Source organism: Monodon monoceros, unplaced genomic scaffold (assembly GCF_005190385.1).
Source record: "Monodon monoceros isolate NGI ecotype Baffin Bay Population unplaced genomic scaffold, NGI_Narwhal_1 Super_Scaffold_18, whole genome shotgun sequence".
NCBI classification, from domain to species: Eukaryota; Metazoa; Chordata; class Mammalia; order Artiodactyla; family Monodontidae; genus Monodon; species Monodon monoceros.
This window is the reverse complement of record NW_021703774.1, coordinates 119574803-119591288: the sequence shown is the minus strand read 5'-3', so window position 1 is coordinate 119591288 and position 16486 is coordinate 119574803. Positions and strand designations below refer to the sequence as shown.

General features: G+C 35.4%; 1 protein-coding gene across 2 annotated transcripts in view; it reads right to left on the bottom strand.

Annotated features, from left to right (window-relative positions):
* The window catches only part of NEGR1 (neuronal growth regulator 1), a 902823-nt gene that overhangs the window by 176124 nt on the left and 710213 nt on the right, over nucleotides 1-16486 (bottom strand). For both annotated transcript variants that reach the window (XM_029230110.1, XM_029230109.1), the window contains one exon: nucleotides 2671-2822. In XM_029230110.1, the coding sequence (XP_029085943.1) occupies nucleotides 2671-2822 (152 nt within the window). The remainder of the gene's footprint in view (nucleotides 1-2670; nucleotides 2823-16486) is intronic.

Here is a 16486-nt window from a genome sequence, read left to right as displayed (position 1 = left end):
TCAATGAAGACTTACAATGCCTGTCTTGGATAACTGTACCATTCCAGGGAGTTTTAAAATCCCATAAAAATGTGTGTTTAAATGTCTCTGAGTCTCATTTTTAATAATTTTTCAGTCAAACATTAACCCCATTCATCTTTCATATTACTTAAATTTTATATCTGGTGGATGTTGTTTATTTCTAAACATTTATTTAAATAGAGTTTTTATCTATTGAAGAATAGCACCTTAAATTATTTAAGTTCATAAAAACCCTAAGAAGGGCAAGCATGTTACATGTAGAGGTATATCTTTCCAAAATATGTTTGCATATGATAAAATTTATCTCCACGGATGGTTTTATGTTTATCATAGTGGGAGACAGTGAAACATAGAAGTTAAAAGCTGAGGCCCTGAACCCAGACTGTCAGGATTCAGATTTTTGCTTTGTCACTTATGAACCATTTGACTTTGGTCAAGCTTTTCACTCTCTTCATCTTGTTTTCCTCATCTGTAAGAAGGGAATTACAGAATTTACCTTTTTGGATTGTGTGAGTATTAAAGGAACAAATCCATATGAAGAGATTAGAATAGGATCTATTCTATAGTAAGCTCACAATAAGTGTTGTCATCACTGTGATATTGCCTTGTATAGCTAGAGATTATAATACACATTCTACAGCTAAAACTCAGTTCATTCATTCATTTAGTTATGATACATTCCATCACTTATTCAATGTTTAACTAATTCACTTATTCACTAAAGATTTGCTAATTGTCTATTAAATAGCAGACACTGTGCATAGCGATATGGGAGATAAAATGATTAATCAGATATTGATACTGTCTTCTCAACAAATATAATTTGGTGGAGAGATAAAAACTATACAAAAGTAATAAAAATAGAAATGCTTAGTGCAATAAGAGTTTCCGGTGAGGTCATACAAGAGTTTTGAATATACAGATATTTCTTCAAACTTCAGGGCTGTGTTCAAAATTACAGACAAGATTTGCATGTCTTTCTTAACGAATTAATCAAATTGCACTAGTAATTTTTAGCACTTCTACCTACAGAAAGCCAGTGGCAAATGAAGACAATTAGAGTCCATTCTGAAGATACCACATTTAGGAGCCTTTTCAGCAGTGCATTATATCCAGAGGACTGCACTAAGGTTGCCAGGGTAAAGCAAACAGATCAGTGATAATTGTTCCTAATTCGTCACAGTCATTAATGTTTCGGTTTTGAAAATCAGAGTGTGATTTAGAAATTTAAATAGCAAAAGTTAATGTGTTATTAAGCCTTAAATTTGTCTTTATTTTGTTTAATTCATTTACTCCTTCAGGTTCTTGAATATTTAAAACATTTAAAATATTAATAACATACCAAAACAAGTATCAATATTTACATTAAATTGGAATTCATACTGCTCTATAATATTTTCAATGATATTATTCATAATTACACAAAATAAATAATCCTCATGGAAGAAACTTAAGCAAGTATATTATACTTTGGCTATTGCACAGTAAGCAATGCTTTTCTTTCAGAGTGCGGGATACTAAGAAATACTTCATAATATTAAGCTGGAATAATAAATGATGTGATGTTTTAAAAGTACATATAGCACAAATCATTTTCAAATGATTATTTTCTATTAACAACCAACTGATACATTTTATTTAACAACAGAGTTTCTTAAATCATGGCAATTCAAAGTTCATAAATCATGAAACTTTTTATTATAGTATGTTTTTAAACAGTAAGGATATTACATATCCTGTTCTCCATTTCTGCAAAATAGCAATGATCATGTCTGTGATGAACTCACAGTATTTGCATTTTTCAGAGACAGCTTACTAACACAGGATGATAACATAAATATACATATGTCAGGTTACTATAAAAATATAAAGTATCAAAGATCAGTATGGTTCACTTTGTGGAACTGAAAAAACAGTGTATTCTCTATAGTTTTCTGTGAACATTTTGAGAAACACTCCACTTCAAAATCAGGAATATTTTATGGTTATAACAATTTGTTGGTTACTCAGCTTCTGGAAAGCACTAAAACTAATTGTAGGAGAAAACATTAACATATATTTCTTTCCCTTCCACTAATCCTTGTGTTTGCTCTTCTTTTTTCATTTCTAGTCCTTCGGAACTAAGACGCATTAGAAATAAAGTACCTATTTTAGTAAAACCTTAAGTTGTATTTCAAAATACACTTTTGAGTAAAAACATTATCTATATGGATAAAATATTTTGTCCATGATCATTTACTTACTATTTTATTTTGTTTATGGCATGTGAAATTCTCACTATCTCAAGATAAACATCTAGAGAAAGCCAACCAAGAGTAAATTCAATCTAAATTAATCTATGCTGAAATATAACACATTTTTAAAAACAAAACAAAAACTAAATTCTACTAAACCAACTGTCTTCAGTCAGAAGACATTTTTAGTGGATCCTATTATTTATGTGATTTTTCCCTTTTCTCATATCTAAGATATTTTTCTAAGCACATATGGAATTCTATAGGGATTATAAAATTCTCCAACACCCTGATTATTTGGGGGCCAAATTTCCTGTGTAAGGATATTGTGTAAGGAACATGTCACATCAGGCTGAGCTCTATAGATAGGAGCCAAAAGGCCCTGGGAGCATTTTGGCAACACTGTGTTACTTACGGTTGAGAGGCAGGCTCGCATTGGTTGTGCCTAGCTTGTTGACAGCCACACAAGTATAGTTGCCGAAGTGCTCCTGTGTCACATTGGTAACAGTGAGAATGGATCTTGTGCTAAAATTCTGAATAATAATTCCTTGTTGGCCACTGAAGAGCCTAAAGGACAAAAATAAACTCTAGGTAAATACGTGTTGTGAATACCATTTTTATCTTAGATGGGGTTGTCATGGCAACACATAGACAGTTTTGACCATGCTGCTGTTAGCATATAACATGATAATAGTGCAATTATATTTCCTTACAGTAGTAGATCTTAGGGAAGAGAGGTTGTATGACAGCGGTAGACTGTTCCCATGGGATTATTTGTGCTATATAACAAACCAAGCTTAGATAGCCACATGTCCTATTCATACATTGACTTGTATTTTAGAAAATTAAACACACTACAGCAATGGTATCTCAACTGTTAAAGTCAAGAAAAAGTAAAGGGAATTAAATATAATGATTCCTTTAAAAACACAAACTCATGATTTCTAAAAAGTTGGCTAGAATATGTCTAGGCCATTTCAGATGATATTATTAGGTAACTTTCATGAAAGTTAATCCTACAACTGTGGTGGGATGGTTCTGAGTCCAGGGTCAACACTTACTGCTACTTTGTAGATATAACCCAAACAGATGACTTGCTGTTAAACCTAGAAAAAGCCTGCAGTATAATACTGAGGATCGTATTTAAAGTTGAGTCTTATCTTTGCCACACTTTACTAATGTGTTTTGGAAACTCCTTTAACCTTTCTGGGCCTCCATATAGGATTCAGTTTTACCTGATTCCACCCTGACTACTCAACATTCTCGCTCCAGACTTACCAGCAGAGGCCCCTACTCTCAGATAGGCTGGCATAGCTCTACTGTTTTCAATGCTTGACAGTCTCGCTTTTGCTTCACACTTTTCCTGAATCTTCCCCCAATGGCCACCATTCCCTTTTATCTCTGAGAACCAGATCCTTCCCTCCTCATTTAAGTCTGACCTGTGTCCTATCTCTCCTACTCTACTCTCCTTAAATGACTCTCCTCTCTCTCTGTCTCTGCCTCTTGCTCTACATGTTGCTCTCCAAATTGTTGTAGAATTTATAAAACCAAAACCATATTCTTGCATTGTTCTCTCTAGCAGCTTCCATACATACGAGTCTACCCAAATAAACTGAATTGTTTTAAATTTCTTAAAAGGCAAGGCCATATGGACATACTTCATTTTATATTTGAGTTCTACATAGCACTTTAATAGTGGTATCTTGGATATATAATACATAGTTCATAGGTCAATGGAGTTCGGGTGACATCCCCACAACACAGGGATTGTTAAGTCCCCTTCAGTGGCCCTGTCAAAAAATTCTCTCTCTAAATATGAATTCTGCTATAATGAGATGCCAACCAAATAATAACTTCTCCCTAACTAACCCCAAAGTTTATTGTGAAAGAAATGTGCTGATCACAATATGGGATATGTAAGCTCATAGCTCAAATGGCAGTTAGCTTTTCTTCTTTAATGTGTTCAAGTCTTAGTACTAAATATTTCTTTAATCATGAAGATACTAATAAATGGCATTCGCCTGAGAGTTTAGGTTGAACTCCTTTGCATTATGTTATGTGACTTGCATCTGAATTTAGATAAAATATACTGTAGTTAAATGCAGATTAAAATAAGCAACCATGCTTGATCATCTGGGAATTATTTGTATTTCATGTAATAGCTGAATTTGGCTTATCCAAAACTCAAACTTTAATCAGATTAATAAAACGTTGAGTTGAATAAATATTAAAAAAACTTTAACTTGAGCAATAAACCTAATGACCTCTAACTCTGACACAAGAAAACAGGTTATCAAATATCAAGGATATGACAGCATTTAGTCATCTGTCTCATATTGCAAATCTATCAATATTTATGCTAAAATACCACAATGGTTATTGCCTATTTTTCTGCATCACATCAATACATTTATTTTTAACCAATTAGTATATGTTATGTATAAAAATTCACAGTTTCACTGTCCTGCAAGCTTCAGCGTTATGGCTTAAATCAATTTGCCCATGTCTCTGCTATGGCTACATTCTCCAGAGGACTCAGCAACCACCAAGACTATTAAATCCCTTTTGTGCCCCATCTCCCAAAACCAAGATTCATTCTGCTACTAAAGAATTGAGAAAAGATTAGTTAGGGTTTTCATCTGGCTAGGCTCTGGGGAGGAAATATCAAGGGAGTATACTCAGTTACTTCACAGCACTGTTTGCTTATGTTCCTTATGACTGTCGTTCTGAGTTGGGTTCCAATTCTCTGCCCTTTAACGTGTCTGAAGGCAAGCCCCAGATGGTGCTAAATCATGCAGTGCCTCCATGCTCTGTGCATGCAGACCCATTCCTGGCCCGTGTCCAGCAGTGTTATGTGAATTCTTACCAAAGTGGCACATCAGTCACACTTTAGCAGCAGCAACTCCTGCTGCTGAGATCAGCCTGGCAGGTGATTATGGTCAAAAAAAAAAGGAAAGCATCTTCTCTGGGGGAATGTTCTTCCTCTAGAGGACGATATCTCTCTGAGATGACTGGAAGAGTCCAAAGCTTCCTTTCTTCCATAGTTGGGAGTTTTAGAAGTACTGACTCATCAAGCACCATTTAAGAACCTTTCTTCACCTGGTAGATGACTGGGGCAGCATTTCCAAAGCTGACATAGAGGGAGAGGGACTTCTGAGATGATGTATATCTCCGGAAGGTGTATTTCTGTGATTTTCCTACAGGGATCCTGGGGGTAGTGGTAGATGGAAGGTTTCTCAGCTATTTAAACCAATTCTGAAAATAGTCATTACTTACTACAAAGATGAGTTCTATACTAGGTGATTAGGGGCTAAGCTGGACAACACATAATCTTTGAAGATCTTTCAAGAAGAATCAGATATATAAACAGGTGTTTACAACAGCGGGTGGTTTAGTCACTGTGGGGACCCTTTTAAGATGAATACGTCTACCCTTAGGTATTAGATACAAAAAAATTGAACCATGCCTAGAAATCCCATCATGTATGACCCTAATGTAATTTCACTCCTTGACTAAAAACAAATAAGAAAAGAGCTCTTTAACTGATGACACTTTTTTTATGAAACAGACTTATCCTAATATGTTTGGATATAATTATATTTTCTGAAAAGAAAATCATTCTTTTTTTATCAAACATGTATTTGACAATCTGAATTGTTATTCTGTGTTAAAGAAAATCCTTGACAGGCTTCAGGCATGTGCACATGAGCCTATTCACAGGATGACCCTTGTCCCACTGGATTTTTCATATTTATCCCAGACTTGCTTGAAACCAGACTTCCTTGCATCAGAGATGTGAAATCTGAAAGTGACAACTCAAGCAATAGTTAACAACACACCTTGCAATGAAACCAGGGAACTAAATCCAGAATATTGCCTTTTTAGGAGTTCATTCTCTCTTTTCCTAAATACTTAACTCTTTCAAGTTATAAAAGAATGGTTCTTATACTGACTTAGATTATAGAATGAGAGATGTTTTCTTATAGCCCCTACCCTCAAAAAGAGAGAAACAAATTCTAATAAGCTAGGAGCGAAATATGGCATTCCTTTCCTCAGCAGGAGATCAGAAGCATATAGTGGTTGCTTAGAAATGCCTGGTCATTTTTATTTTTTGCATTTTTACCATTCAGTGGACCCCATGTATATAAGATTCTTCTATTACTGTGGACTCTGCTGTCCTCTACCCTCTGCCTCCAATAGGAGTTTGTTCCAAACCACTATGATCTGACTGTGTCCTCCCAAAATTCATACATTAAAATCCTAAGTCCCAAAGACAATGGGGTTAGTAGGTGGGGTCTTTGAGAGGCGCTTAAAAGTCATGAAGGTGGAAGCTTCATGGTTGAGATGAGTACTTTATAGAAGAGGCTCCAGAGAGATCCCTAGCTTCTTCTGCCATATGAGGATACAATGAAAATTCTGGGACCCAAAATAGGACCCTCACTGGACCATGCTGGCACCCTGATCTTGGACTTTCAGCCTCCAGAACTGTGAGATAAATTTCTTTTGTTTATAAGCTACTCAGTCTGTGGTATTTTGTTATAGTAGCTCAAATGGACTAGGACACATACTGAATACCATTGCCCTCCCTCTTCTTTCTTCTGTCTTTTGCTAATGTCTCATAAATCCGTGCACTGCAAGCTATTTGCTTTGCCAGCAGATGCAGCCAACTCATAACTGACATAACCTGACCAACGAACTAGCTCTGAATTAGAATAGTTCTTTACAGTTTTTAGTGTCAGTCAGAAGCACCACGTGGAAAACATACTAATAATGACAGTACTTCTATTTCTGACACATGAAATGTTAACAAGCTTCACAATCATAACTTCTCTTAGGCAGTAGCTATCTAGGATGGCCACAACATAACAACAGCAAAACTGACCACATAGCCATTGGCACTGATTGTTGAGGGTGCAAAAATAAATGGAGCAGCTAAACCTGACCTCATTCATTTTCTGTATAAATCCAGCCTCACTACACATTTTGGGACTATTGTTTATTATCTGCTTTCCCAGATCAGGAGTAACAATAGATACTTCTAGATAAACAAACTTTCAGGTACAAATAGTCACAGAAAAACTTCATTGTTGGTATAGGAAACATGTGTGTGTCAGACAACAACACTGTATTAAAACAACTTGAAATCGGAGTGGGAGAGGTGTTCTTGAATGATAATAGATCTTTTATCAGACTAGAATTGCAAAAGAATAGGATAATAATATATCATGTTGTACAACTGGATAAGATGAATACAGTCTTATTAATTGATCTTTGGGTGGTAGCATAGGAAAGATGGAAGACAGTAGGGGAAGGTAAGTAGTTCTGGAGTCATAAGAGTTATATTTACAAAGAAAAGGAACGTTACTTCCAGCATTAGATTTCAGGCTTGTGGGAGTTCCAAGAAGTAGTATGAACTAAAGATATAACTCAAAAAAAGAGCTTTAGAAAAAGTCATGGGTGATAGTAAGAACTCTGGTATGGTCTTAATGGAAATGAATTTTAATTTAGTTATCAAATGATGATTAAATGCCTCTTATACTTGATTTAGGAACCAAAGGAAAAAAGACAAATATGACACAGTTACTATCTAAAGAGCCTTAGCTATACCTGAAAATCTGAAGATGACACTGAGGTGGCATATAGGTCCTTGCACAACACACCTTATAATGCCTCTCTCAATGATAAATTTCCAGCTTAGGTATATATTTGGCTTTGAATTCATGACTGTATTTCTTGTCTTTTCATTGTGAGCAGGAATGCTTTATGTATGTAGAAAATGTTAGCTATTCTCAACACATTTATGACTGAAGTAGTTTAACATAAAAATTTCAACATTGTACAAAAAAAGCTTAGTGTTAAGAGTGTGGAAAACTGACGTTTAAGCATTTTCAAGTGTATATCAACTAATCTTCATAGCAACCCTATGAGGTAAGCATTAGTAGTCCCATTTTACAGATGAGAAAAAAAAGAAATTTAGAAAAATTAAGTAAATTTATTTTCTACCATCTAAGTGGTAGAACCAAAATTCAAATCCAGGTCTTCTGACTATTGGTATTCTCCCAAAGTAGCAATTGATATATTCAGATCACCAAGTAGAAACCAGGATATTGTATTTGAGTTTGGAGAGACAAGTCAGAAATCATGGTTGGTTGAAGGAAATCAAGTTAAACCAGGGAATAAAACCAGTGGAGCTAAATAACCAAGTGCTATGTGGCATTCATGCCAGGAAAGCCAGGTTCAATCCATAAGGTGAAACTAATGGGGTAGAAAGTCAAACAAAAATGTAGGGTCCAGTTCAGCCAGCTGTCTGGAGATTTCCCTGGACTCGAGGCCTTTTAACCATCTATTATGGGCTTAACTCTGTCCATCAGTGCAGCATCTTACAGCAGGTGTCTTTAGCCTCCGATGGAGTCAGCCTTTCAGACTACTCACAGTCCCAAGATGAGAAGCATGAAGTGGGCTTTCACCTCCCTCCTCAGGCTACCTTCCTTGACAAACACACACACACACACACACACACACACACACACACCTTCAGCATCAATTCTCTTTTGTTTTTCTTCCCTTAGGTTCACTAAATATTTGGGTGGTAGTAAATCTCTCCCCACAGTGTATATGCATGCTATATCAAGAATGACAGAAAAAAATAAAACCTAGAAGAGTGTCAAGAATGCAATATTTTTAAGTCCAGAATTGTCTCTAAAGTCCAAATTCTAGTGATGCTATGGAGTTACTGTGTTCTCTCTGACTTGGTCAAATCATCATTATAACATCAAATACGTCTCTTTGTAACACCATTTCAGTTGTAAGTTTTCATATATTTGTGTGACTTTTGATTATGTTCTATATTCCGCATTAGAGTGTAACTCCATTCAGTCAAGGATCCTGGTTGGTTTTGTTATTCATTGTACTCTAAATATGTAGTAGAGCACTGGGCACTTAATAGTTGCACAGTAAGTAATTATTGCGTGTTCTACTGAATGAATTATGTCTTTACTTTTTTTTAATGCTTAGTTTTCTCATCTGTGAAATGGGAAAAATGAAGCCAATCTCAAAGTGTTGATGTAAGAATGTTTTTTAAACGTATAAAATGTAATATCTATGCATATATATATATATACACACACACATATATATCAAATGCAGTAGGCACTAGATATATGATAGGTGTTATTATTGTTCAATGATAGGGTCTGTTTCTTAGAACGGATACATTTCCTCTCAGAGAGCAGGAAAATATTAAAATATTGAGCGTACAGGAAATTATTTTTAAAGAAAAGATCTAGGAGAGTGACTGAAAGGATCATGGCATCATGATTTCAAGATGTGCCAAACTCAGTATCAATTACATGCACATTATCAATCTCATCTAGGCTTTTCACAGACGTGCAAGGTAAATTAAAAAAAAAAAAAGTAAAAAGAGGGAGGAGTAGGAACTGCTAGAAACCAGCGAGAAATGAAAATTTATGTGAACATGCTGCTATAGCAACCTATTGGTTTACTGTATTGCTTGTCACTTAAGGATCAAAAACAATGTATCATTTATTCCCAGGAACAGACTGAAGAATATCATGCATCGCTGTCTTAGCCCCAAGGGGTATCTATCCTTAGTTGTACATTTGAATAAATTAATGTTATTATAATATGTTCGGACATTTTAATGATTTTAGACTTTATTAGCCTATTTAAAATGTATGTCTTATTTATTTTATGAATTTTAATGAAATTAATAATTTTAGATTAGAGACCTTTGGGCTGCCTTACTTGTGACAGATTGATTTGCACAGGGAGGATATTGCCTTTTAACCCTACATCAAATAAACAAAGGCTACAGTGCAGGTGTCAATCTCCCTGACTGCAGTGAATCCTGTATCCCTGACAACCTGGCCTTGACTAGATTTCTCCTCTCTGCTTGAACTGCTTTTCTAATATCAATGTGCCCATGATTTTAATGTCAAATTTCATCCCACAATATACCAACACAACCACTTTGCAGAGACCACGTTCACAAAGAAGAAATCCTGGGGAGTCAGAATTGAGCAACATATACCAGCTTCTCTTCTGTAATCACACATTGGGTTTACAGTGTTCCTCAGTCTAAGGGGAATTAGTAGATGCAATTCTACTAATATTCTCTTATCAATTTGAAAGTGTATTAAAATAAGAATGGCTCTACTTTATCAATATGAAAAGGCCACAATGCTTTCTTGCAACAGAGTGTGTTCCAAACACCACGTTAGATGCTGTGAACACGAGGGTTAACACAGCATCTTTGTGCTTTGACAGAGGTGAGCAAATAGGAGTACATCTGGAGAGCTTCCTCTTCTAGGAGAAAAGGTTCAGGGTATTTTCTGAGAGAAGGTGACATCTGAATTGAGACTAAAGGCCTAGTGGAAGGCAGCCAGTCAAAGGTAGTCAGGGTTGGGGTATGTGGAAGGGGCTTATAAGCAAAGCGGCCAACATATGAAGAGGCTTGAAAGACAGAGATCATGTCACAGTTTGGGAATTAAATATTTCAGGATGGTTAAACCCCTATTGTGAGACAGCAGAATGGCAAGATTCATAGCCAGAGAGGTCAACAGGTGCTAGAACACAAAGGCCTCCTATGCCATGCTGTGCTGTTAGGACTTGATTCTAGGGACAATCAGAAACCACTGGGGCTTCCCTGGTGGCGCAGTGGTTGAGAGTCCGCCTGCCAATGCAGGGGACACAGGTTCGTGCCCCGGTCCGGGAAGATCCCACATGCCGCAGAGCGACTAGGCCCGTGAGCCATGGCCACTGAGCCTGCGCGTCTGGAGCCTGTGCTCCGCAACAGGAGAGGCCACAACAGTGAGAGGCCCGTGTACCGCAAAAAAAAAAAAAGAAACCACTGAAGGATTCAAGGACCAAGTGATAAGATCAAATATTTACTTTGGAAATATCGCTATGAATTTTAAGAACACAAGTAAAATCCTGTTTGCTGGTGGACTGTGTATCCAGTATTAACACCCGATTTCAGAATGTCCCAAACCAAACTCAGCACTCAGATCTCTTCCAAATCTCTTTTCCTGTGCTCCCAGCCTCAGCTAATAACTTCACTATTCAACCTTGTTATTGAGATAGAAAACTTGGAATTACCTTCAAATTATCCTTTCCTTGTATTTAATCAGACACTGAAACATACAAATACGACCTTTTTTCTCTCTTGCTTTTAAACTGCACAACCAATACACTAGTTTAAGCCATATTTTATATCTTTCCCACCCATTCCTCCCAACTGCTTCCAGAAACATTTTGTGAAGATGGGGAGTAGATCATTTTACTATTCTTGCAAAGCCCTCCGATAGCTTCCCAATGCCTATGGAATCCAGCCCAAATGTCTTATCATGACATTTAAGATCCCTCAAGTCTTGCCCTAAGAGACCTTTCTAAACCTACCTTCTATTACACCATATTTCACATCCTGTACCCCAGAGTATAAAAAACTCTCCACACAATGCTCAGATGAATTGACTGCGTTCTTTTCTTGCTAATAATTATTCTTCACCCCTTGCGATATTTGGAAATACTATTCATTCTTTGGTGCCCAGCACAAAAGCTACCTTTTCTCTGAAGCACTTGTTAATGCTCTGATTTGAGTTGAATGGGCCCTGGCTGTGTACTTTCAAGGACTTAGGATTCCCTTAGGGTTTTCTTAGTACTTATCTCATTTTGGTGATTTTTGTAAGTTCTAAATTCTAAGTCAGGAGATGCAAACTGGAATTGGTCCACTTTCAACTTTGTCTGACTGGCCCAAAGTTTTCAATGTAATAATATGTATTTATGTCTTACATGTACATGTGCTCTCCAGTTCCCAGTAATTGAGATGCTCCTATTTGTTTCAGATATTTACCCTTTACCATCTTGGCCTTGGATGACCAAGTCATCACAGGGGTGATGGAGTTGTATTGATAAGACTTTGGTTGTAAAAAAGAGTGAAATATCATCAGGATTAAATTAATAAACTAACAAACAAACAAGCAAATACATAATAATGAGATAACATTAGAAATGCAAGTTCTCTCAACACAGGAATTTATTTCCTTTTCAAATTTTGCAAATTATCTCACAGATAAGGGCCCAATGAGAAGAAGTAAAATCTCAGGTCATCAGGGAAGATCATTTTTAACATGGGGTGGCAATGAGGCTATTTCTAGTACCATTCTAAATCAAAATATGTAACTGCTACTCTTATAATAACAGCCTTGCAAATGAGAGGATGAAAGGGGTGATGGGCAGGGGGTGTGTGCGTGTGCGTGTGCATGTGCGTGTGTGTGTGTGTGTGTGTAGAGAATTATAATTCTAGTCTCTTCCTAATAATCAAAAATGTGGTATAAAATCTAGAAGAGAGATATCTTGACACAAGAGTCAGAAAATTAAGGACTTTTAAAGATTTATTTATTTTTTGAATCTTTGTATTTTATTTTATTTATTTTTATACAGTTATCCCTTTTATACATATGTTAGGGTTTTTATTGTTTTTTAAATCACTTTATTGAGGTATAATTGATGCATATGAAGTTGTACATATTTTATATATACAACTCAATGAGTTTGGGAATTACTATACACCTGTGAAACCATCAATATCAAGACCATAAACATATCCATCACCTCCCAAGTTTTCCTTGAAATTAGATTTTACTTCCCATTCTGTACTTCCCTTCAACAAGTTATTTTACCTTTATGAGATAGCATTTTTCTCAGGCATAATCTAGTTAGAATTTTGCAAGGAATGGGTAAGTTAGTACATTAAGTTACATAATATGTGTTGTAAGACTGCAAAATCAGCATGTAGGGTAAAAGTTGCATGTCATTAAAACTGCCCTTGACAATTCCCTAAACGTCCTTACTTTAAACTAACGTACTTTACAAGAGTCTCCAAAATAGAGGGCAAGTACTTCAAGGTGGGTACAAAGTGATCTGTTGGAGTATGAGAAAAAAATAATAAAATGTCCATTTATGTTGCATTTGTATCTCATCTTTTAAATTTTATCTGTTGTCGGTCATTTAATGTAAGCAATATACCAGTTCAGAAATGCATATACATAATTTACAAATAAGTATGCATATATTGCTAGTTTTGCTAAGTTTCAAATTTTACTCATAGGGATATATGTTCCAAAAATGTTGTGGACCACTGCTTTACATCATTCTCCATGGTTGGGCACTGGGTGAAATAGTTGCTTTTTGTTTTAGAACCATGTTATATTAGATACCCATTTTCCACCTGAGAATCTCACTTAGAATGGAGAGATACACTATCAGAGGCAAATGGGAATGAAGCATGATTGAAGTTGTAGAAAGGAATATGTCTCCTATTGTACATCTTTAGAGTAGCAAGTCCATGTCATTTAAATTGTTACTATTATATATTTATCTCTTTCTCTTTTTCTCTCTTATGTAGCACCCAAAGCTTGAAGAGTTGACTCTACTGTAAGTGAAATGTAAAAACGCGTACATTTTGTTAAACGCGTACATTTTGTTAAACGCGTACATTTTGTTAAATATAAAAATGCTTTGAAAATCATAACGGGTTATACAAATGTGATGTATTCATAACTTTGACACACATAAATTAAATGAAAAAACAGCAAAGAAAAAGGATCTTTGAAGATACAGAAAAATATTTTAACTCATTTTTCTGGTCCCCTTGAAAATAAAAGAAGGAAAGAAGACCCTCCCTCTTACATTCATTCATCAAAGTGAATAACTCAGATGAAATTTATGGCCCATCTAGATGAATCAGTAGTAAATAATCTAGAATAGGAAAAAGGAGAGGAAAGGTCACTCCACTTCACTATGATTTCTCAAGTTCACCTTACCTCTGTAAAGCCAATAGTAAATATCATCATTCCCTAAAATGAAAACCTAACCTGATTGAAAAAGGTCATCATACTTCTGTGTAATGTGAACCTGGCATTCTCTACCTGGTTGATTTTGGCATTTTTCTGTCCATTCAGTGGTACCTGTATACATTTTGTGACATGTGCATGCATGTTTTATGCACATAGATAATAAATCCTTTACAATAGGCAATAAGGTGATGCTCATCATATTTCCTCTGAAGCAGTGGTGTAGACTGAACCATTAACAGGATTCTGAAGTGAGAGGTGTGCTGACATGTTATTTGTTGTAAAGAATGACAAAAATTCATAGACTAAATTTGAAATTATTGCTTAAAAAGTCAAAATATTATAAGTTCTCATCATAAAATATAAAATATCCAATTTTTAGATACATGTTTGTTTTTTAACTGATATATTGATCATTTTAATGTTTTATAATATATTTGTTTTTCACTTATGGATGAAATTTGTATTTACCTATTTGTAACATTTGTATCCCTATCTTAAATCATAACAGAGAATTAAGAAAGAAACCCTGTTGTGATTAAAGAATTCTAAAAAGACATTGCTACAATTGTCCATTTGCCTAAAAATAGGCAAAGTGAATAAAGTATGTAGTATTTTATAAGACTGGAGCAGTTAAACTCATCATAAAAAATAAGAAGGCATGTCTTTCTAGGTTGCAGGCTTGGATTTGAGGAAAGCTAAAAAAAATAGGAGGGAATTCAATGAAGTAAGCAAATAATAAAATTCTGATCTAAGACAAGATGGTAATACCATCTCCACAAAGTGATACAAAACCTATGTTTTTTCAATACCAATTTAAATGTTAGTCCATTAAAATTTAGTTTATGTTTTTGGTCTTAATCCTAAGTGAATGTACTGTTCTCAAGCTATAGATGAACTTATTTCATGTTATCAAAAACATTATTTACTTAGTGTATTCTGAAGTGTCCTTTCACTGCATATAAGGAGTGTATTTCTTCTTATCAATCTTCTCTGTTATTAAGAAAAAAAGTTTAAAATTTTGGTTCTCTTTGTAATTGAACTCTGAACTTTAGTTTTCCCAATACTTAAAATGTTTTTATATAGAGAGTAAAATTTAGCCTATTAGAATTGTCCCTGCCAGGTATGCTGAAAGAGACTATAGTGTTAAAAAATGACCATTTTATACAAAGGGATATCTTAATAACAAGTATATAACTTTAGTCTTTCTCATGATGCTTACCCAAACAGTGCAATAGACTAAAGGTCAAATAGCTAATATTTCTAATATATAAACAATTACATCATCCATGAGGGAGACAATGTAATAGCCATCTTTGAAGATGGCATCTGATGATTCTCACCTCTTGATATTTATGTTCCCCTATTACCTCTCCCTTTTTGAATAGAGTCACCTTTTATAACCAATAATATATTGCAGAAAAGATAGAGATTTCTGAGACTAGATCATGAACAGCTTCTATGGTTTCTCTTGAATCACTAGTTCTGGGGAAAGTCAACTGTGTTGCCATGAAGACGTCTAGCAGCCCTATTTATAGGTCTGTATGGTGATTAACAGAGGCCTTCAGTCAATAACAGGCACCAACTTGTAGGACATGTGAGCGAGCTACCTCAGAAGCTGATCCTCCTGCCCTAGTCAAGCCTTCGGAGGATCAGCACCAGGTGACATTTGACAGGAACTAAGTCAAAGACCCTGAGCCATACCCTGCTAACTGCTCCTGGATTCCTGACCCACGGACACTGAGATAACAAAAGCTTACTGTTTTAAGCTGCTAAATTTTGGGTTGATTTGTACTTCGCAATAGATAACTAATAATGACAGTGTATACGAGGGAAAGAACATGGGCTGAGAGGTTGACAAATCTAAAATGTGTCCCGACAGCATCTTTTAAGTGAGTGCTCTTAGACAGGTTAAGTCTCTTATGTTTCCGTTTTGCCATCAGTAAATTGAGGATAATAAATCATACCTCACAGAGGTCTGAAGAATAAATGAGAGAGAATTTAAAGGTCCTGGAAAGTGATTTATCCTCAGTAACGTTTCTTTCTTTTCTTTAAATTGTGCTTCATTTTGCAGGTTTTTTTTTAAAGGCTTTCAAGCATATTATTCCCAGCACACAGAAACAGATTTTACAGGATGTGGAAGAACTATACGCAGAGATAAGATTAGAGATGATCAGGTACTTCCTCTTGTTTATTTGTTTGTGTTTATTTGTTTATATTTATTTGAATGAAGATCTGGCTTTGAAGATCTTGATTTAAGCGAGATGAGTTTTTATAAACATCCCCTTAAGTGTAAGTGAAGAGAGTAAGTTATTTCTGAATGTTTTTTGTAAACCTCAAGTATAAAAGATCTCTAGG